A 22,850-nucleotide genomic window follows, 5' to 3' on the forward strand; every position below is an offset into this window, starting at 1 on the left:
CCGCAGCGCTTCAAGCCCCGCCCCCCTAGGGGTGTCGTCACATCGCCCTAGGAACCCGGCGGGCACAAGCCCCGCCTACCTCGCGCTCGGATTGGGCGCCTGGCCATAGCGCCATCTCGGCATAGCACCGCTGATTGGCCGGACGCCGCTGAGGCACGGGCGCGCGGTACCCACAAGGAGGCGGAGGCGGTTGCTCATTGGCATGGCCCCTGCCCCGGCGCACTCCTTCCCTCCCTGCCCGCTCTCCGAACGCTCCCGGGGTGCGCGCCGTCAGGGGGAGTTTGCCTGGTGGCCGCGCGGAGAGCCGTGTCAGGGGGCAGCGAGAGGGCAGCGCTGCAGTCTCCCTGCGTGCGGTGGCTGCGGGGCCCCTGACGCGAGTGGGTAAAGCATCAGCCCGTGTTCCCCCGGGAGTGAGCCTTCCTCCGCCCGAGCCGCCCGCCTGGCCGCGTCATTGCCGGTGGGGCCGCCCCCTCGCAGTGCCTGCTCGGCAGTGAAGGCATCGCCGCCTACGGAGACATCTCCTGTCTCGGTAGCCGAGGCGGGGCAGGGCACGGCAGAAGGGTGACCCCGGGGAGGCGGTGAGGCGGGGAGACCTCGGGCTGCGGCAGGGGCGAGTTCCACAGCTCCTCGAGTATCGCGTGTGGCGGGCGGCGTCGTGCCTCTCTTCAGGCGCTGTGCAGAGCTCGGTCATTTTTGAGATAAACGTTTTATATTGATTTTTTTGGACCATTTTAGAACCTCTCTCTGAGCTCCTGTGGTAGCCCAGCGAGGTAGGGCTTGTTTCAGTAAAGGTTTTTGTGGAGCTGCTTGTTTTTTGATCGAGATCTCCCTCTCTCATCGTGAAGGAAGTCTTCGCATTTCTATATATACACCTTTTTTTCCTACTTGGCACAGAACCTCGTTTTGGGCAGCACTTACTGACGGGAAAGGTTTGGAGGAAGCAACCAGGAACAGTGACCAGTCCTCCTCTCATGATGTGGACCTTTTTGGGTATTGCCTCCTTCATCTACGTGTATAAAAAGTGCGGAGACCTCATGACTTATGCTAATAAGGAGGTGCTACTGTCTGTGTTAGTGTTTTTCTCCCTCGGCTTGCTGCTGTCCTACAGATACCACTTTAGGGGACCCAAGCAGCAGCAGCAGCAGCGTCAGAAGAAGAGCCACCTTAGGATGCTCTCTGATGTTCTCTCAGCTTTACCACTTGTTGGATTCTTCTGGGCCAAACCCACCCCAGGATCTCAACAAGTTGAACAACCCAGATCCAGAAAGGTAAGTTCGATTCAGACATGGCCATGTGAGGTGCAGTATCTTCCTGCTGTTCTCCCTGGCCTCGCCACTGACCCTCAGCCCTGATGAGGGAAAGAGATAAGAGGGGGTTGGAGGGGATTTGCCTTTATATGTTGAATATCTGATTTATCATGTTTTCATTAGTTTTGAATGACAAAGGAAACAGTGAAACTTAATTAAGTGATAGGCCAGGAATTTTGTAGAGTCAAATGAAATGTATTGGAACTACAGGTTTGTCAACCTGACCTCATTGCCAGGGAAGGTTATTAAAACAAATCAAAGGACGACCAAGGGTTCAGGCCCAGTTGTCATGGCTTTATGAAATCCCGCTTGACTAACCTGATCTCCTTCAATGACAAACGTATCCACTTGGTGGATGAGGGAAAGGCTGTGGATGTTGTTTCCCTGAACTTCAGTAAAGTTTCTTCAGCATCCTCCTGGAGAGACTGGTCAGGGCTTGGACAGATGTACTCTTTGTTGTGTGGAAAACTGTACGGATGGCCGGGCCCAGAGAGTAGTGAATGGAGTTAAAACCAATTGGCGGCCAGTCACCAGTGGTGTTTCCCAGGGCTAGGTGCTGAGGCCTGTTCTGTTTAACATCTTTATCAATGGTCTGGATGAGGGAATCAAATGCACTTTCAGTAAGTTTGCTGATGACACCAAGCTGGGCAGGTGTGTAGATCTGCCTGAGGACAAGAAGGCTGTTCAGATAGATCTGGACAGGCTGGAGCGATGAGCTGAGGCCAATTGTAAGAGGTCCAACAAGGCCAAGTGCCAGGTTCTGCACTTGGGCCACAACAAGCCCAGGCGGTGCTACAGGCTTGGGGATGTGTGGTTGGAGAGCTGTCTGGTAAAGGGTCTGGGGAAAAAGTCTGAGGAGGAGTGTTTGAGGGAGCTGAATTTGTTTAATCTGGAGAAGAGGAGGCTGAGGAGAGACATCATGACTCTATACAACTACTTGAAAGGAAGTTGTAGTTAAGTGGGAGTCATGGCTCTTCTCCCAAGTAACGAGTGATGGGACAAGAGGATATGGGCTCAAGTTATGCCAGGTGATGTTTAAATTTGACATTAGGAAGAAGTTTTTCACTGAGAGGGATGGTGGATGCTGGCACAGGCTGCCCTGGGAGGTAGTGGAGTCCCCATCCCTGGAGGTATTTAAAATACACGTAGATGAGGTTCTAAATGACATAGTTTAGTGGTGGGCTTGACAGTGTGAGGTTAGTGGTTGGACTTGATGATATTAAAAGTCTTCTCCAACTGAAACAGATCTATGATTCTGATATCTGGACATAGCAGAGAAAAGGCCAGGAGAAAGCGTGTGATTGAAGAAAGAATTGTAGTAAGTGATTATTATACTTGTGGAAAACCAGCTTCAATTGCCAATCTGCTGTAAAGATGAAGGGCTGGAGCATCTGTCCTCTGAGGAAAGAGTAAGAGCTGGGACTGTTTGGACTGGAGAAGAGGAGGCTCATGGAGATCTTATCAGTAGATATAAATACTTGAAGAGAGAGTGCAAAGAGCACAAAGACAAGCTGTCTTTGTCAGTGCCCAGTGACAAGATCAGAGGCAGTGGGCACAGACTGAAACATGGGAGATTTGCTCAGGGTATTAGGAAATGAGGCTTTTTTTTACTGTGAGAGTGACTGAACACTGCAACACATTGCCTAGAGAGGTGGTGGGATCTCCATTCTCGGAGGTATTCAAAACTCATCTGGATATAGTCCAGGTACTGACCCTGCTTGAACAGAGGGCTTTGAACCAGATGATCTCCAGGGGTTCTTTCCAACCTCAGCCATTCTGTGTCAGCGATCAGCTTCCTAACATTTATGGATAAAACACAATTGTCTAGACAAGTGCATATACAGTTATTTGGAAATTATTGCTAAACTGTTGCTTGTTCAGTAGCTACAGGACCTAAGCTCAAATAGTCAGTCTATACCTCAGACACCAGCCTGAGACTTGCTATAAGACAGTGGAGAGAGTTGTAATTCATGACTGGAGTCCTGCCATCTGAGACTACTGCCTGAACCTGCATATTCAGTACATGGTGTTGGTCAGCACTGCTTGGCTACTTTCCAGTGTAGTTCTGGGCATTTTCAGATGAGCACTGGCCCCTTGCACAAAAGGATTCAAAACTAATTTTTGGATGCAAGTCAAAGGTTTTGGATTTTTACTTTGCTTTTCTGGTAAAGCCTGCCTTTATACCAATTTCTTGTGAATTCAGATCATTTTGCACTCTCTTGCTGGTTTGTAGATATAAACATGACACTATGCCACTAGAAATTCTGGTGTCTGTGTTGCTCTGGGTGTTTGTTTCACTGATGCAATCGTATTTTTACCGCTGTCAGCACTGCAGTGCTGAGGTGTTTTGCGAAAGAGAATACTCTATTTGACCAGTTGGATAAATGACTTGCAGGTTTGCACTGGAATTGCTCTAACAGCTTTTTTTCACTTTGAAATGTATGTGGTAAGATGCTGTTGAGAGGGTACTATAAGATAGTTGATCTTCAGGTACCAGTTTATATGTTAACTTATTGAAGAACTGACATACATCAGATTACCTGAGTTCTAAATATAGGTGAATGGTGATTTTGCCTATACTTTTGACTGTCTGATGAGTTTTCATTTCAGGACCACTTCTTACTACCCAGGTAGCTGCTTCTGCTGACACTTTTCCATGCTGAGTATTACCATAAGCTGTTAATTTTGTAGGTAGGTTCACTTACAGTAAAGTTAAAGAGAAATACATTTTCCCATGAATCTCATAACTTTTTTTCATTGCAAAGGGCTAAGGATTCCTTGTGGTAGTGGCTTACTGTCGTGAAAGCATTGGTGTGTTACTTTACAGACCAAGAATGTAGGACAGACTTGGCTTACCGCCTGTCAGAGGAACTTGACTTTCTCTGAGACTGTGTTAAGGACTTGTCTTTGATCAGCAGGGTAGTTTTAAGCAAGCATCTTGATTTTGTTTGGGGAGGATGTTTTTTGTTTTCTCTGCTTATGTTTCTGTTGCATTTTAGAGTACAACTGATTTCATTTTGGACAAAACTGAACTGGAAGGTACTCTCCAACTACTGATGATCAGAGTAGAACTAGTCCAAAGTCATCCTGCTGTGACATGGTTATGTTAATGGGCACGTGTAACTTTGTTGGCTTTCTTTTCTAAAGGGTAAAAGAGATGTAAAGGTCTCAGATGTGTATCTGGCAGAGACTGCTTCAAATGGAACTTTATCACCCCAATATGATCCAGAAATTATCATCGTGGGATCAGGTGTCCTTGGTTCTTCCTTGGCCAAGGTGCTCTCGAGGGATGGAAGAAAGGTGACTGTTATAGAGAGGGATCTGAAAGAACCTGACAGGATAGTTGGAGAATTGTTGCAACCTGGAGGTTTTAATGCACTGAGAGACTTGGGTCTTGAAGGTGAGTGGATTTCAAAACATTCATATCACTGTAACACAATAGTTCCTGCACTCAATTATATCTTTAGTAGTGTGCTTACTGGGAAAATGAAGAAATACATTATCTATGCCTAATAGTGAAGATACCACCCTTGGGAAAATATTCATCTTCCAACATGTGTGTTTTGATGAAGAAAATTGGACTCTGTATAAACTTTTCATACATAACGAGGCTTTCTTAAAGAATTTAAACTCATCTGTTGGCTTATATTTTGCAGATGCTGTCGAAGGTATCGATGCACAAATAGTAAATGGCTACATAGTTCATGACAGAGAGAGCAACTCGGAGGTTGAAATTCCTTACCCAATATCTGAGGATGGTCGCGTGGAGAGTGGAAGGTCCTTTCATCACGGCCAGTTCATCATGGGTCTCCGAAGGGCAGCTATGGCAGAGCCCAAGTGAGTCACAGTGTGAAGGGCACAGTTGGGATCCAGAGATTGAGAAGCACTTGTTCCCTGCATCTGTGAGATTCCCTGACCATTTCACTCTGTCCCAACAAGAGACTGAGTGAAACTAATAGCCGTAGATACTCACCCTGATTTCTGTAGACATGCTCATGAGTTGCATATACATCACACGTTACCCTTTGGGACAAGTTGGTCTTTAAACTACAGGAATATAGGCTTTAAATGTTAGGCAAGGTACTGGCCCATCCATGTGAGAGAAGAGTACAAGCGTAAAGGGCTGATGTCCCTTCTGCTGATTCTTGGCATTTCATCAGAAGCAGCTACTGCTTCTCAGCAAGCAAGGCATAGAACTTTTTTGGTCAAGAAACCAGTGGCAAATCTGGTATAATTTCTTAGGATTGTAGAATGATTTGGGTTGGTCTTTAAAGGTCATCTAGTCCAACACTCCTGCATTAGGATGGGATGTATATTTCTTCCACTGATGTTATTTGTGATGCCAGGAGTCAAACTTCTTTTACATTTACATGTTGTTCTGCTTTTTCTGTTATCAAGAAGGCTAAACTGAAAAGAAGCACTAAATAGAAGTAACTCTTTCCAGTTACTGAATTCTGTTTTTCAGAATTTCTAATGAAATACAAACTAATGTTTGGTATTTCCTCTTTAATTGATTTCTTTCTTTTTATGCAAGAGTTGAGAAGGAAACTTTTAGTGAAACAGAATAGATTCAAGGTGCTGTTTTCTGTTGGATGTTTTTTCCCCTGAATAATCCTTACAAGGGAAAATCAAGTGGCATTATTATCATTTTACCTTACATGTCTTTATTCTGAAATAGAAAATTGCTTTTTCTTATCAAATCTGTGATATGCTCTGATTTACTAAAGTAACACGAAAAAATAAGCAGCTCTGTAGTCCAGTTAAAATTAATGGGAGCCACGTTTACGAGCTATAAAAGCTAAAGCCATGTTGAGGCTTCAGGTTCAAATTTGGGTACTTGTTTGTTCAATTTGTGGAAAACTCCAGCAGCTGAACACACTCTTTGAAGCAGAAACTTGCAAAGGCTGATGTTGGGGACTTGAATTCAGTTATTTGTCCTTTTTCCACACTGTCTTTAGTATTGAGGGGTTTTTTTTTTTGCTGTGTTTGCTTTCCATTTAATCATAGCACAAAAAACTGCATTTTAAATTCAGGTGCAGGAGAGACTAGGAACTCTTAATAGTGCCATGAGGCTTTGTTTTTGCATCTCAAAGCTTGGACAGTTACTACTGATTAATATATCCTTTTTATAAGTACTAGGCATTCTAAATTTATTTCAGATGAGCAAAATTAATTTTGCAGAGGAAAGAGGTAGGGCATCATTCGTTGATTATTTTTGTAGTAGGTGAGAACCAGGAAAAGGATTGAGCACTTAAGTAACTGAAATGACAACTGTAAAATAAATTTAAAGCCAATAGAATCTGCAGAACTCTGATTCACTTACTGTTAACCTGATGTGGTGCTGCACTTCTCTGCTGTTGAAGTTTGTGTCGGTGTGCTTATGTTCATGTGTTTATAGAGCTAGCCTGCCTGTTGCCTCGCGAGTTAAGCCAGTCATGACCTGCCCTGAAATTTCTGTGCTGGCTGACATGTAGACAAGACAGGAATTCGATTGGTCATTCCCTCTGATAGCCTAAAATAACAAACTGTTGTATTTTCACATGGACCTTTAGCTCCTTTCTCCAAGTTGTGGAATTCCATCTAGAAGTGAAAATATGTGTGAAGGAAAGGGAGTGTCCATTTCAAGCTGCGAAGTCAGAACTGCTGGGATCAGGTCTAACAGCTCAGACCCAACAAGAAGTATAAGTTTACAGAGAGTTAATGTGTGAATCCCAAATAGGTCTGATTGGCACATAAAAGCAAGGGCTGCTCAGCTCAAATGCAAAACATAAGCATTAGCAGAAATTTCAAAGCATAAAAGGCAAAAAAACCCAACCCAAACAAAAAACAAGTGTCTTCTGAATTCCTGAGGTGAAAAGCTAGATGTCTCTGTCCTAATCAGTTTAGATTATTTTGGACTACTCTGAGAATTGAGTACCTGACTTTTATCTAGCATACACATAAAGTGTTGAATTGCTACTTCAGATCTTGCTCCCTGACACTGCTTGGAGTTGGGTCCTCAGTGGCACTGCCAGTGTTTTCCCCCCGTCTAGCATCAGCTGCCTGGTTTTTGGCCATCATTACATGTCAGATTCCTCACTGCATCTCTTACGTGGCCATGGGGATTCTGCCAAGTGGTAGAGTGTTTAAGATAATTACTGCAGTTTGAGAATGTTCTCCGGTATCAAACCCAATGGCAATGTTGAACTGAAATTAATGACAAGCACTTTTTGATGTTTAATTTGGCTTCTGAGAGTGGCCAGGAGCACATCTTTGTAAAACTTAAACTGTGTTGGCAGAGACATTAGTGAAAATCTGTTTTTTCTCTCTGTGTCTAGTGCCTTGCAATGTTGGCATCATTAATCTTCCATTCTGTTCTAACCCCTCTGTTTTATTTCAGTGCAAAATTTATTGAGGGGACTGTACTACAGTTGCTTGAGGAGGATGACTGTGTCGTGGGTGTTCAGTACAAGGACAAAGAAACTGGAGACACTAAGGTAAGGCAGTTTTCTGTTAGGATCTTTGTTTAACTCTTAGGAAAAATAAGGATTGTGGGTTTTGTTTAAAACTCTGTTTTGGAGCACATGGAATTCTCAAGAAAGGGAAAGCTTCAATAAAGGGAAATTACTTTCTAGTGGATACAGTCCTGGCGTGTGGGAAAACTTGTTATAACGTCTTGTGCAGCTTCTGCTTTCAGTGTCTCTGGAGAATTCAGTTGTCATCTGTTTCAATATTCCTATGTCTGGAGTTTAAAATCTTTTGAGAGATACTGATGGAAAAAACCAATATATTCTAAGATTTGTGCTTTGCTTGTGTGTAACAGTCTGTGTTTCCACATTTGCTTCCACCATTGACTGAAGTGTCTAAAAATAAGAAAATAGATGCCTATTCATAGAGAGAGCTCTGTCCAGTCATTTCTTGGATAAGAGGATGAGGGTTCTGGCCTATTTTTAACTGCCACTGATTTAATGAATGTTCTTTGCCTCCAATAAATGCTGGCTAAATACTATGAAACTGTGTGAACTTTTAACAAAAATGTTAGGAAAGCCCAGTCTAGGTGTCCTGGTTTAGGCCCATCTGGGAACAAAAGACCACGATTAGCCTCAAGTACTGAAGACCTGAGGATTGCCAAAGGGCGGGGACAGCTTAATTGCCACTTAAGGTTCAGGACAAAACAGAGCAGGCTACTTGGCTTGGGGAAGGAAACAGAAAATAATTTAATGCAACACCAATTAAAGCATAACCTTAAAACCCCAAAACCAAAATAAAACAACAAAGAGTAGTACAACAATGAAGAATCCGACCAGCCCTTTAAGACCATCTTCTCCCCACTCCTCCCCTCTTCCTGGGCTCAGAGCCCTTATCCCGGGGTTTTTACCTCCTCCCTCCCTGAACGGCTCAGGGGGGCAGGGAGTGGGGGTTTCAGTCAGTCTATTCCTGATGGCTTCTGCCATTTGTCCCTCCTCAGGACAGGTGGGCTCTGCACTCATCCTCCCTGCAAGTCCATGGGGTACCTCACACACAGGGCAGCCCTGCACAGGCTGCTCCGATGTGCACTTATCCCAAAGGCTGCAGCTCCTCTCTGCCTCTCGTGTGGGGCTGCTCTGCGGTGTGCAGGCTCCAGCACGGCCTGGGCCATGGCCATCTCCCCACACAGTCCCTGCCCGTCCGGGCTCACTCACACGGAGCTGCTGGTAACTCTCGGTCCTGCCATGGGTCTCCATGGGTTGCAGGGCTACAGCTGCATTCCTGCTACAGCTTGCACAGGGGTCTCTGGTCTGGTGCTCCTCCTTTCCACCTTCTCTGGCTGAAGGGCCCGTGATTGCCTCCATCTTGTATCACTCTTACACCTCCTGCCAGCTCTTCAAATTCCTGTCCCCTAAATAGTGCTGGCAGAGGCGCCAGATTGGCCCAGCTGGGCCGGAGGTGGATGTGAACCCAGGAGCCAGAGGAGAGTCCACAATCTCTTTACCGGGTCTTCACTGCAACCCCCTCCTGCTGTTACCAAGCAAAAGCTGCTCCTTGCTAAACCAGAACACTAGGTTGAATCTGTGTACTGAAGCTCTGAATACGCTGCCTATCCTCTAGAAAAGCCAAATTTGTAATCTCCTTCTTTGTTGACGTAAAAATTCCTTTGCTGCCTACGGGTATGTAGCCAGCTGTGTTCAGATGTGCTCTGATGGGGAGGATGAGAATCTCCTGCCTATGCTCTGCTGCTTTCTATACAATAGTGAGAAAGTTTCTGACTAGTTGGAAGATCCTGCTCTGACCATTGCTAACAAAATCTCTCCTCTCTAGGTCAATTAGAAATGAAAACGGTGGTATAAAACCAGATGTAAGAGAGCCTCTTAAAAGTAGTTGCCTGAGATGTAGGAGAGCTAGATGATTTTTTCTTTTGTCTTGTCTTTTTTTTGTACCCAAGTTCCTACACAGTCCCCAGAATGTTACCTGAATGCCCATCTACAACACTTGGAGTGAATTGTTAGATCAGCTTTTAAAGGAAATGGAGTTAAATATGAATACAAGGAAGGAATAAATACTGTATTTTTTCATACATATTTTAGAAATGTAGCCTGTGATCCTCTTATGTTTATTGTTTTGTAGAATGTTTAATGTATAATTGATAGCAAGAGTTGTTTCCACCTCTTCTGAAGCAAAGTTGAAGAGGTCCCTCTTAAAATTTTTTTCTTGTGCTGCAGGAACTTCATGCACCACTGACTGTTGTAGCTGATGGACTTTTCTCCAAGTTCAGAAAAAACTTGGTCTCCAACAAAGTTACTGTTTCATCCCATTTTGTTGGTTGCATTTTGAAGGTAACTTTTATATATAATACTCTACAAGACAGTACAATTCTGCTTCTTGCTATGGGTCTGAATTTCACTGAGTATGTTGTTGCACATTATATTTTCAAAAAAACTTAATTGCAACCATGCTTTTGGATATTTATCCAGTGTTCTATCAGTTTTTGTGTTCCTTTGAATCACAGAATCACAAAGTCTTAAGGATTGGAAAGGACCTCAAAAGATCATCTAGTGCAACCCTCCTGCCAGGGCAGGACCAGCTAGAGTAGGTCACACAGGAACTATCCAGGTGGGTTTTGAATGTCCCCAGGGAAGGAGACACCACAACCCATCTGGGCAGCCCCTTCCAGTGCTCTCTCACCTTCACAGTGAAGAAGTTTTTATTAATGTTTCTTCGGAACTTCTTATGTTCCAGCTTGTACCCATTGCCCCTTGTCCTGTCATTGGCCATCAACAGCCTGGTTCCATCCTCCCGACACCCACCCTTTATGTCTTTGTAAACATTAATGAGGTCACCCCTCAATCTCCTCCAGGCTAGAGCATCAGCTCCCTCAGCCTTTCATCATAAGGGAGATGCTCCACTCCCTTAATCATCTTTGTGACCCTTTATGGCTAAACTCTCTCCAACAGCTCCCTGTCCTTGAACTGAGGGGCCTAGAACTGGACACAAGATCCCAGATATGGTCTCATGGGGACAGAGAAATTTTGTTCTATGTTTTTGATTCTTAAATTGTTGATGCATACTCTGTCTCAGCTCTGGAAGAGCAGAACATGCTATGTCACACAATATATTTGGTACAGTCACAGATCAGACATTAAACTCTTGCAGCACTTGTAAGTAACTGTGAGCCTAGTTTGGTTTGGGAGAATTTTTTAAAGTGGGTATTATTGTTAAAAGTTACATTTCTTGTCTCAAGAATGGACATAATGTTACTCTTAAGCATATTGTTGAACAAAGAGGGGCTTAAAAAAATGGGTGAGATCCAGCATAAGTAGTTTAAGCTGAGCACTGGACTCACTAGACCAATTCACAGAAAATAGTTTTTTAGCATTAGCTGAGATGGTAACACACTTTTTTTTTTTCACAATACTTATGGCACTTGTTCAGGGAGTGGAAATCTTGAGTTTAGGTCATCTTAGCAGCTGTGGCTGAAACTACCCAATGTTTTACACTCTCCAGAAGAATATCCAAACTGTGCTCCTGCCTGAAGGTGAGGTACCTGGGAGCCAGATACAAACAGTTCCACTTAAACATAAGAAAAAACTATTTCACTGTTGAGGTGAGGGAGCCCTGGCACAGGCTGCCCAGAGGGGTTGTGGAGTCTCCTTCCTTGGAGGTCTTCAAGACCCACCTGGGCATGTTCCTATGTGACCTGATCTAGGTGAACCTGCTTCTGCAGAGGGGTTGGACTAGATGATCTCTAAAGGTCCCTTCCAATCCCTATCATTCTTTGATTCTGTGATACCATCAGGACCTATACATTTCAAAGAGGGAATCTCAGTAGATGGGTTGTTGGAGAACCCAGGTAGAAATCTTGGCTAGGTCATGCCCTCTGTAACTGCTGCATAAACCATTCTTTAACAACAACAGTAATTAAAGGAGAAGGAACCAAAACCAGAGAATTTTCATTAGGCTGAGAACACTGAATGGGAGGAATTTCATCCCTTTCTGTGTCTTTAACCCACTTACCACTGCCCCAGTGTCTCCTGTTCCTCTACTTTTGGAAACTTAAGTTTAAGATGTATTTGGGTAGGACCCTGTGATTCTCCCTCAGCTGGAATCTCCGTGTGGCTGTACACAGACTAGTGTATTTCTTTCCCTCCCATCACCTTTTTTACGAAGAGAAAACAAAATGATCTTACTGAACACTACCACATTGATTCCATTACAGGTTTTCAATGGTATGTTTTAAATATTAGTGAGGTGTTCAGATGAAATGTAAAACTTAACATATTCTATTCTTAAAATGTATTGCCAAAAGAACTTGTAATCACACAGAAGATCGGCACTTCCTTTTTGAAAACAGTTCTCATGTTCATTCCAAGAGAAAAATAACACAAACTTGACCTGATCTGGGGTTTTATTTCAAAATGTTTCAGCAAATGTTGTTGTATATCTGCAGTTTAACATCCTTTCATTAATCAGTCTCAATCTTTCTCCCCTTTCATTTCTTTAAGGATACACCACAGTTTAAAGCTAATTATGCTGAACTTGTTTTAGCCAAAACTAGTCCAGTGCTCATCTATAAGATTTCCTCGACTGAAACTCGGGTCCTTGTTGATATTCGAGGTGAAATGCCAAAAAATTTAAAAGAATACATGACTGAGAACGTTCATCCACAACTACCTGGTGAGTCTGGGAAGAGTCCATCCACAGCTGTCACAACTAAACATGCCAAAGCAAGGCACATTTCATTCCATCTGTTCACCTGTGTGGGCTTTTCCCACGTGTTCAGTTACTCTTTCAGTAACCATTCACCCTTCTTTGGTTCCACATCAATAGCATCAGTGAGGGCAGCAAGGCAGAAGGGTTCTGTCTCTAAGGAAAGGTTAAAATGGATTGCATGCAAATTATTTTTAAACTCTGAATACTGTAAGTGAAATATTTGGTTGTTGCAGATCACTTAAAGGAACCATTCTTGATAGCGGTGCAGAATGATCGCTTAAGGACGATGCCAGCCAGCTTCCTGCCCCCTTCAACTGTTAACAAAAAAGGTGGGTGTTAAAAAATAAAAGGAGGAAGAAAGGCATTATAAGCTGATTCAGGGACTTAAGACTTTGTTGTCATCGACTTGTGTCTGTTGTTCAATGCAACTGTCTCAGAATTCTTCTATGAAAAATAGTGTTTTGAAAATGTGAAAATGATGTTTATATTGACCCCAGCACTCAGTGCCTGCTTCATTTGCATGTTTAAATCACTGATTTGCTCAACCTTATACAAATGTGGTTGTTTTAAGGAAAACTTCACAGAATCACAGAATGGTAGGGGTTGGAAGGGGCCTCTAGAGATCATCCAGTCCAACCCTCTGCTAAAGCAGGTCCACCTAGATCAGGTCACACAGGAGCGTGTCCAGGCATGTATTGAAAACCTCCACACCTTCCCTGGGCAGCCTGTGCCAAGGCTCCCTCACCTGAACAGGAAGGAAGTTTTTCCTTAGGTTTCAGTGGAACTTTTTGTGTTCCAGCTTCATCCCATTACCCCTTTGTCCTCTCACTGCACAATACAGAAAAAAGTATTGGCCCATCCCCTTGACATTCACATTTCGAATTCTTTTAAGTGTTAATGAGACTTCCCCTAAGTCTACTCCAAGCTGAACAGCCCCAGTTCCTGCAGCCTTTCCTCATAAGGAAGGTGCTTCAGTCCCCTGATCATCTTGGTGGTGCAGTGCTGGACTCTCTGTCCCTCTTGAGCTGAGGAGCCCAGAACTGGACACAGGACTCGATGAGACCTCACCAGGACAGAGTAGAGGGGGAGCAGAACCTCCCTTGACCTGCTGGCCACACTCTTCTTGATGCATCCCAGGCTGCCATTGGCCTTCTTGGCCACGAGGGCACATTGCTGGCTCATGGTCAGTTTATTATCTTGATTAACTTAGGTATTATTATTGTTATTATCATTGTCATTATCATGAACGTTATTATATTTTATTATACTAATATAATGTCATAATAACTTATTATTCTTTAACTTACTTAGTTTATTATCTTTATTCTTTATTTAAAAAAGAAAAGATATTGGTTTAAAAAGTGTGTGTGTGTGTATGTCTGCATACCTACAGGGGGAAAAATATTTTTACCTTGATCATCTTAAATTCTTTTTAAGCCTGTTAATTTAAAGACATCCTTTGGGTTTTTTCCTTTCTGTTATCTAGTTGTCATTCACCTTATTTTCTGGAGGGAATGAATTCTTAGCAAGGTTGATTTCTTAAGAAATGTAGGGTTTGAGTTCTAAGACTTTGCAATGGTCATGCAGCATCCCATTAATTTTTCTCTTCTGCCTAGGTGTTCTTCTTTTAGGAGATGCATATAATATAAGACACCCTCTGACTGGGGGAGGAATGAGTGTTGTTTTAAACGATGTCAAAATATGGAGAGGTTTGCTCCAGGATATCCCAGATCTTTATGAAGATTCTGACGTTCTTAAGGTGATGCTTTGTTTTTAACTTACAGCTTTTGCTGCGATTTAATGTTCTACTTTTTAAGTTTTATGCAATTTGACATGCAAGTTGTTAGTGAGTGAGGAAAAACAGTTTTAAAAGCTTTGAGTAGGTAAATCCTACATAAGGCATTCACCAGGAAGTGAAGCTGAGGTTTGTGAGTGCCATGGCTGTGTGGCAAAAAACTGCTGCTTTGCTGAAGGAGACTTTGCTGAAGGTGTGCTGAGCCTGATCAGCGTGCTTTGCTAGTATAACCTCGTATTCCCATACTGGTACTGTATTTGTAACGTGGGATGATCTGAAATGGGATGGGTTGGGACCATTGCACTGCTGCATGAGGTTCTTAGAGAATAATGAGCACATGTACTGAGCTTTTCAAGACACATCTCAGTGCTCCAGTAGCCTCTTGACTGCTGCATGTCACAGTAGTAAGAAGACATCCTTCTTTCTCAGGAAGTGGCACCATCAGTGTTGATGGTGGATTTATTTTTACAGTGAATTTAGACCCAGACTTGTGCTCAGTAGATAAGATTTCTTATTTATTTGTTTGCTGCTTTTAATCAGTTTAGGCAGTTTCACTTGGCTAAATGACAGCTAGAATAGCTGTAAGCTACAAGATGAAGCACACCCTTGGGCCTGCTTGATTTTGTTCTTTGTTGTAAGAGCAGTTGAGACAACTGGCTCAACATGTTTCCAAAGCTCCTTAATGACCTAGCTTCAAACTAGTCTAGTCTGTCACTAAATCCTCTCTACATTTTCACATGAGTTTGACTCTTACCACCTCCTTGGGAATCTTTCGAATGCTCTTCTCTGTTTACTGACAGAAATACTTTTTTTTCACCTTTCCCAGGCAAAAAGAACATTTTACTGGTCAAGGAAAAAATCTCATTCTTTCGTGGTGAATGTTCTTGCCCAGGCACTTTATGAACTCTTTGCTGCCACTGATGGTAAATATATTTTAAAGATAACTTCTAACTAATTACAGCTTGGTAAATAAATATGCCTGGGGAAGTGGATGTGGGTATGGGTGTGTATGAACATATATACATGTGTTAGTGTATGTATATATACATTGATATATGCTAAAAACACATCCCTCAAAGGTTTTTAATGGGTTAGCTTGTGCTCTTTGCCTCATTGTTTAATTCTAGTGTTATGTAAATTCAGTTTTAGCAATGTGAAGGAAAGTCTGGAATTAGTCTTTAAAACAATAGACAGAAACCTTACCAGCAGAGGAGAACAGAGAACAGTCACTCTTGTGTCAGTTAGTGGTAAAGATGATGTAGGTGTTGTATAAAACTGTCCTTCACTTACATAAATCTCCCTCCAACCCCAGCTGAATTTATCCAAACAGCAGCCTCCAAAGTCCTGGATTTAATGACTGCCACATATGCCCAAAAGGCTTTGGGTATATGTTGGATGTATTTGTTGAGCCCTTGTCATTCCTTTTGCAGATTCCTTGCACCAGCTGAAGAGAGCCTGTTTCCATTACTTCAGGCTGGGTGGAGAGTGTGTCTCAGGCCCCGTTGGATTGCTGTCGGTGTAAGTTCAGGGCGCTGGCAGTGGCAAACGAGCACCGGGAGCCTCTCTGAGGACCTGCTTTGCTCCTGGTCACTCAGCTCTCCTCTGGGAGAGTGCTCTATGTGAGCCTGTGTGTTTAGGATTATACTAAAGGTTGGAGCTTTATTAGAAGTTAGGTCTTTATATGCTGACTTTTTAGGGGTTTTTCTAATGTGTAAAAAACAAGGCTAAAAGCTGGAGGGATGTTACTGTAGGGAGGCTGAATGAAGTAGAATGTCCAGACTGGTAGAGGAGCTGGTGGAGACAACTCGTGCCTGACAAGGTGAGAGGAGTGAAGGATAGAGTTAGTCTGTTCTCCCTAGTAACGAACAAGAGGAAACGGCCTCAAGTTGCACCAGGGGAGGTTCAGGCTGGATCTGAGGAGGAATTTCTTTACTGAAGGGGTTGTCAGGCATTGGAACAGGCTGCCCAGGGAGGTGCTGGAGTCACTGTCTCTGGAGGTGTTTAAGAGATGGGTGGATGTTGTACTTAAGGAAATTGTGCAACAGTTGTGTCTAGTGGTTGATAGGGCTGGGACAAAGGCTGCACTCCATGACCTTATCTCTTCTAGCTGAAATGATTCTATGATTTTATGAGTTGTCTCATAAAATAGCATAAGGAACAGAGAGATCAGGGACTATTGAGATATTTTGAATGACTGCTCAGACACTGGTGAATACACAATGAATCACACTACTCTGAACATGAGGAAGCCAGAGAGGGACTTCTTAGAAGAGCACGTAGTGATAGGAAATGCCTTCAAACTGAGAGGGCAGATTTAGATGAGATATTAGGAAGAACTTCCCTGTGAGGGTGGTGAAGCACTGTAAGAGGTTCCCCAAAGAGACTGTGGGTACCCCATCCCCGGAAGTGTCCAAGGATGGGACTCGGAACAACCTGCTCTAGTGGAAGATGTCCCAGCCCATGGCAGGAGGCTTGGAACTGGATGATCCTTAAGGTCCCTTCCAACCCAAAGCATTATACGACTGTGTGAGAGTGTGGGCTTTTGTATTGCTCCCTTTTTGGAATGTGAACTAAAACTGTTGGAGCCCATAGAGATTAATTGCCTGGGTTTGATAAAGGCAGACACAGAGCTGTGGCAGTGAGGAGGAAGCACCAGTGTGCTGGCTGTGCTGTGGGAAGGAAAACAGGGGCTGTGGCAGCTCCAAGACAACCAGGTTTGTGCTTTTGCAGTTGAGATGGCATGAGCAGAACTGCCTAAATTGACAATCTCTGGCTAATCTTAAGTGGAGATCTGTGTCTGTAAAACAGAAATGTGTCAGTGCTTTCTGGTTCTCGTTGTTTACGTGTTGTTTCTGTTTTCCAGGCTGTCTCCTAAGCCGCTGGTGCTGATCGGACACTTCTTTGCCGTGGCATTATACGCCGTCTATTTCTGCTTTAAGTCAGAGCCCTGGCTCACCATACCTCGAGCGTTTTTCAAGAGTGGAGCTATTCTTTACCGGAGCTGTTCTATAATATTCCCACTTATTTACTCTGAAGTGAAACATTTAGTCTATTGAAACCCAGGGGGAAACAACTGGAGGAAGAAAACCTGAAAGTCACTTGAAAGCCTTCAAAATCTTTGGACATGTACTATTTAATACTGTGTTATGTTTTCTTCTTCAAAATGCAATTTCCTTGATAAGGATTTGACTTAATCTGGGGGTTGTGGTTATATATGGATATATTATATGTAAATATTCTTTTCTTTGCAATGAAAGTTGAAAAAGGAGTTAGCTGTTTACAAGGAGCATAATCAAGTGTTGACATGCGGTAGGTAATTGCCAGTTTTGTCAGAATTTCATTCCTTGCTTTATCCGTGGCTGAGTGCACCACTAATATTAATAAACTTAGAAGTGAAAACTGTAAACCATATGCTGCTACTATCCTTCATGCTTTATTCTGTGCACTAGTTTCACAGGCTGTTTCTTTGTTACTGTGAAATACTGTAATGTTCTCAATTTAGGTCATTCCATTAGGATTTGCCTCTGCTTTTTTCAGTTGCATCTAAGATAGTAGCCTGCTGACACTTAAAAGGCCACCTTGAAGGATTTCAGAGCTCAAAGTGTCACCGTGTCTCTCACTTCAGTCACTGTTGCAAGTGCCATGTTGCTCTTCTCAAGTCACGCAGAATTGATTGAGACAAGTAATAATCAACCTATAGCTGCATGGGCTGCTGCATTGGCTGCTGCATTGTACTCAGGTACTGAAAGCACTTGGTTCTGAAACTTTCTTCCTCTCTGACTTCCTCGTGAAAACTGAAAGCTGAGGGGTTTTGTTTTGGTTTCCTTGTGTGCAGTTGAAGTTTGCCCACTGCCACGAGCTGAAGCACAGCATGACCTCCATCCACTGACACAAACTCAGCCCAGGTTATTTCCAGTAGGCAGCAATCTTTATGCTACAGCTTAAAATTCATGCCAAGTACCACGAAAGTGTCCTTTTGGAGTATGGGGATTTTTTTTCCTGTAGATGTTACTGCATGCTACTAAAAAGTTGATGTCTTTTCCTGTTGGTCACTGTTCCTCTCAACCTTTTATGTTGGACTGTGGGGAAAAAAAAAATCTGTGGAGAGGCTTTTTTGGTATTTTCTTTGACAGACATTCCAATTGACCTGTTCTTTTCCAGAAGCAGAAGTATGTATATTTTTCTAACCGTGCCACTTTTGATACCCTCTTGAAACGACAATGCCTCATGAATATGTATCTGGTTAAACTTCACCCTAAAGTGCTACCATTTGCCAAAACCAATGTCTGTGAATACGGAGTGATGCCCCTCTCAGGGTGTACAGAGTTTGCAGAATTTATGCACATGTTCTCAAAATCTGTGACCATTTCTATACTATTGACTAATCTCACAGTTTCTATTTTTTAACTATTATTTGCAGTCAGTCTCTTTAAAGTCAAGGGTAAACAATCCTGAACCAAATACACATCCTCAGCTAACTTAAATAAAAACTTATCCTACCTGTAGATTTTTTTATGTTGTTGTTGTGTATCTCTGCTTAAGGAGTTTTATTAGTGGAGTCTCCTTCTCTGGAGTTCCACCTGGACGAGTTCCTATGTGCCCTGCTCTAGGTGGTCCTGCTCTGGCAGGGGTGTTGGACTGGTTGATCTTTGGAGGTCCCTTCCAACCCTTAAGATTCTGTGATTTACCAGGAAATAACAGTGTGCTTAAATTTGTACCTATGTTTAAGCCTCCTCTCCTCTCCTCTCCTCTCCTCTCCTCTCCTCTCCTCTCCTCTCCTCTCCTCTCCTCTCCTCTCCTCTCCTCTCCTCTCCTCTCCTCTCCTCTCCTCTCCTCTCCTCTCCTCTCCTCTCCTCTCCTCTCCTCTCCTCTCCTCTCCTCTCCTCTCCTCTCCTCTCCTCTCCTCTCCTCTCCTCTCCTCTCCTCTCCTCTCCTCTCCTCTCCTCTCCTCTCCTCTCCTCTCCTCTCCTCTCCTCTCCTCTCCTCTCCTCTCCTCTCCTCTCCTCTCCTCTCCTCTCCTTAATGCTGTGCCCAGTAACGTGCCTCCCTCATCAGGGAGATAAGCACTTGTTGGAAATTGTCATGGAGGAGAGAAAAATCTTTGTGTGTGTGCATATATGTAAGAAAGAACAGCCTGAAAATCCAACTGATGAAATGGTTCCATGCCTTGTCCTTGGGGCAAAGGATTTACAGTGGAATGTTGAGCAAACTACAATTGTTTGGACACAGGGCAGCACAGGGTGTGGGCTTCTGGCTGAAGTTCCTCATGGGTTACTGTAGCATTTGACAGCAGTGGCTGGCTCCTGCCCCAGCAGGCCAGGGGCTGCAGCAGCGCTCTGCTCTGCCAAGGAGAAGTGGTAAGGCAAGGTTTCAGGCTGTGGTCTGTAGTCCCAGGCTCTAGTGCTCTTCCTGGAGACACAGAGGGAGGCTGGGGGCTGGGGGCAAGTCAGGAAAGAAGCAGTTCTTGAGCCAAATGAGAGTAAGGAGAGGAAAGCTGGCGATGTGTGAGCGATGCCCAGAGGTAAAATGGGATCTAACGTTAGTAGCCACAAGGTGAGAGCCCTGGTTTGCATTTTCTATGCCTGTGTGCAGCAAAGGGAAGGGATGTACCAGGAGAGCTGTGGCACAGGCAGGGCTGAGAGGAAGGCTGTGCACACACAGATAAGTGCCATCAAATATCTATCTATAAACTCTCAAGGTGTGTTCTTAGGATTTTCACCCTGCCTTGGTAGGTGTTGTGGGTACATGAGCTCTGTGTGTGGGGTTGCCTCTGCATTCCAGCATCAGTGACAGCTACAGTTGAGAGAAGGGACAAGAGAAGCAGCAGTACAGTGAGGAGAGTGCAGCTTCTGGCAGCCTGCCACTCCCTAAAGGGTCTACAGGAAAGCCAGAGAGAGGGTTTTTACAGAGGCAGGTAGTGACAGGACAAGGGGCGATGGCTTCAGACTGAGGGAAGGTAAATTTAGATTGTTACGAAGAAGTTGTTTGTTGTGGGGGTGGTGAAGCACTGGAAGAGATTCCTCAGAGAGACTATGGATGCTCTGTCCCTAGAAGTGTCCAAGGCCAGGCTGGATGGGGCTTGGAGCAACGTGGTATTCCCTGCCCTTCTTTGGGAATAGGCTGTCTTTGGGAACTGTCTTTGGCCAACCTCACTAAGAGGGCTTTAAACTGAAGACCTAGGGGGGGCAGGGAGTGAAATGGCAAAGTATGTGTCATCCCATCTGAGAGGGAAACAAGGCAGGGCAGGGAATGCAATGATGATGCTCCTCAGCCTCACACCAAGATGAGAAGCAGAAGGCTGACCACCCTGAGAGAGTGTCAAATGAGGGAGGATGCTCTTGCACCCATTCAGAGAAACTGGTCAAGTAAGCCCCTGCATTGCCTCTACACCAACACAGGCAGCCTGGGAGGAACTGGAGATGTGGGTATGGATGCAGGGCCATGGTGCCATTGCAATTACAGAGACATGGTGGGACAGCTGGAGCACAGCCACGGCTGCCTATGTCTTATTTAGGAAAGACAGGCCAATGAGGCAAGGAGGTGGAGTTGCTCTCTATGTGAGGGAGCAATTAATGTGCATTGAGCTCTGCCTGGGTGGGGATGAGAATCAAAGGACATTGTAGGGTGGTAGATACTATTGTGGCAGTTTACTACAGGCCACCTGATCAGGCAGAGGATGTGGATGAAGCCTTCTACAAACAGCTGAGAGCTGCCTCAAGATCCCAGTCCCTGGTCCTCATGGGGGACTTCAACCATCCTGATATTTGCTGGGAAAGCCACACAGCCAAGCACACACAGTCCAGGAGGTTCCTACAGATTGTTGATGACAACTTCCAGTCGCAGATGATCAAGGAACCAACAAGAAGGGGTGTGCTGCTGGGCCTGGTACTGACAAATAGAGAGGGCCTGGTGAGGTGCCTGAGGACTGGAGAAAGGCCAATGTCACGCCAGTCTGCAAAAAGGGCAAGAAGAATGACCCAGGAAACTACAGGCCTGTCAGCCTCACCTCCATCCCTGGAAAAGTGATGGAACAACTCATCCTGAATGTTATCACTGAACATATGAAGGATAAGATGGTTATCAGGGGGAGTCAACATGGCTTCACCAAGGGGAAATCCTTTTTTGACCAACCTGATATCCTTCTATGAGTGCATAACCGGCTGGCTAGATGAGGGGAGAGCAGCGGATGTCATCTACCTTGACTTCAGCAAGGCTTTTGACACTGTGTCCCATAACATCCTCATCAGAAAGCTCAGGCAGTGTGGCTTGGATGAGTGGACAGTGAGGTGGAAGAGAGGGACCTGGGAGTGCTGGTTGATAATAAACTGACCAGGAGCCAGCAATGTGCCCTCGTGGCCAAAAAGGCCAATGGCATCCTGGGATGCATCAAGAAGAGAGTGGCCAGCAGGTCAAGGGAGGTTCTGCTCCTCCTCTCCTCTGCCCTGGTGAGGCTTCATCTGGAGTCCTGTGTCCAGTTCTGGGCTCCTCAGCTCAAGAGGGACAGGGAAGTGCTGGAGAGAGTCCAGCGCAGGGCCACCAAGATGATCAGGGGCCCGGAGCATCTTCCTTATGAGGAAAAGCTGCAGGAACTGGGGCTGTTTAGTCTGGAGGAGAGTGAGGAGGGGTCTCATTAATATTTACAAATATCTAAATGGTGGGTGTCAGGAGGATGAATCAACACTTTTTCTGTAGTGTCCAGTGACAGGACAAGGGGTAATGGGATAAAGCTGGAACATAAAAGTTCCATTTAAACATAAGGAAAAACTGTTTTACTTCAGGTGAGGGAGCCCTGGCACAGGCTGCCCAGGGAAGGTGTTGAGTCTCCTCTGGAGGTTTTCAAACCCTGCCTGGATCTGTTCCTGTGTGACCTGATCTAGGTGGACCTGTTTTAGAAGGGGTTTTGGACTGGATGATCTCTACAGGTCCCTTCCAACCACTACCGTTCTGTGCCCATGACAGGCAGCTGGAACTGGGTCATCTTTAAGGTGTCTTCTACCTAAAACCATTCTATGACATGGTGCAGGAGTATGAAAACTCACAAGTGGTGAGGATGAAAGAGTAATTGCCTTCTTTGTGAGTCTGGTGGTCTGGAGGCTTGGTTATGGGTGAGGAGTTACACAAGTGTCTCACATCCCTTGGAGCTTGTTTAAGGAATTTGATCCATGTAGGTTAAGTGCTCTTGGTCTTCTGTTTTTAGGAGTTTCTGTTTTGAACCAATCTCTTACTAGAAAATATATGGGGCAAAGAGGGGATGTTGCAACTTTGAAGTGCCTGGAAGTGCAGGCACTTAGGTCTCCCATGAGGAGTCATACTGGCGTGGTCTGTGCACACACTTGGTGCCTCCTTTAGCTCCAGCATGAGCAAGTAAAAGGCAGAGGCTCTTACTCCCATCTTTGCTTTAATAACTTGGAACAGAGAAAGCACTTATTAGTCCTGGATCAGGTGGTGGTTTTGTATGGTTTGGTGTGGTTTATGACTTGACTGGGCTTCTGAGACAGTGGCAGTATCATGTGATGTTGGAAATCTCAGGCATAATTGCAGTGTCTCTCTGGGGACGTGTGCAAAGTGAGGCTGAGATTGTT

The 22,850-nt window shown here is 44.4% G+C and overlaps 1 protein-coding gene across 2 annotated transcripts; it reads left to right on the forward strand.

Annotated features, from left to right (window-relative positions):
• Positions 1-247: 247 nt before the first annotated feature.
• Positions 248-17,674, forward strand: SQLE (squalene epoxidase). Of its 2 annotated transcripts, none has more exons than XM_061995952.1 (12): positions 248-381; positions 895-1,268; positions 4,455-4,707; positions 4,964-5,144; positions 7,687-7,783; positions 9,986-10,099; positions 12,266-12,437; positions 12,707-12,802; positions 14,090-14,232; positions 15,095-15,191; positions 15,699-15,786; positions 17,132-17,674. In XM_061995952.1, the coding sequence occupies exons 2-12, from the start codon at positions 972-974 to the stop codon at positions 17,322-17,324; spliced, it is 1,731 nt and encodes a 576-aa protein (XP_061851936.1). In that variant the 5' UTR covers positions 248-381; positions 895-971; the 3' UTR covers positions 17,325-17,674. The 2 variants fall into 2 exon arrangements, with proteins under 2 accessions (XP_061851936.1, XP_061851937.1); XM_061995953.1 differs by having other exon boundaries at positions 248-377.
• Positions 17,675-22,850: the final 5,176 nt, after the last annotated feature.

Source organism: Colius striatus, chromosome 4 (assembly GCF_028858725.1).
Source record: "Colius striatus isolate bColStr4 chromosome 4, bColStr4.1.hap1, whole genome shotgun sequence".
Classification (NCBI taxonomy): Eukaryota; Metazoa; Chordata; class Aves; order Coliiformes; family Coliidae; genus Colius; species Colius striatus.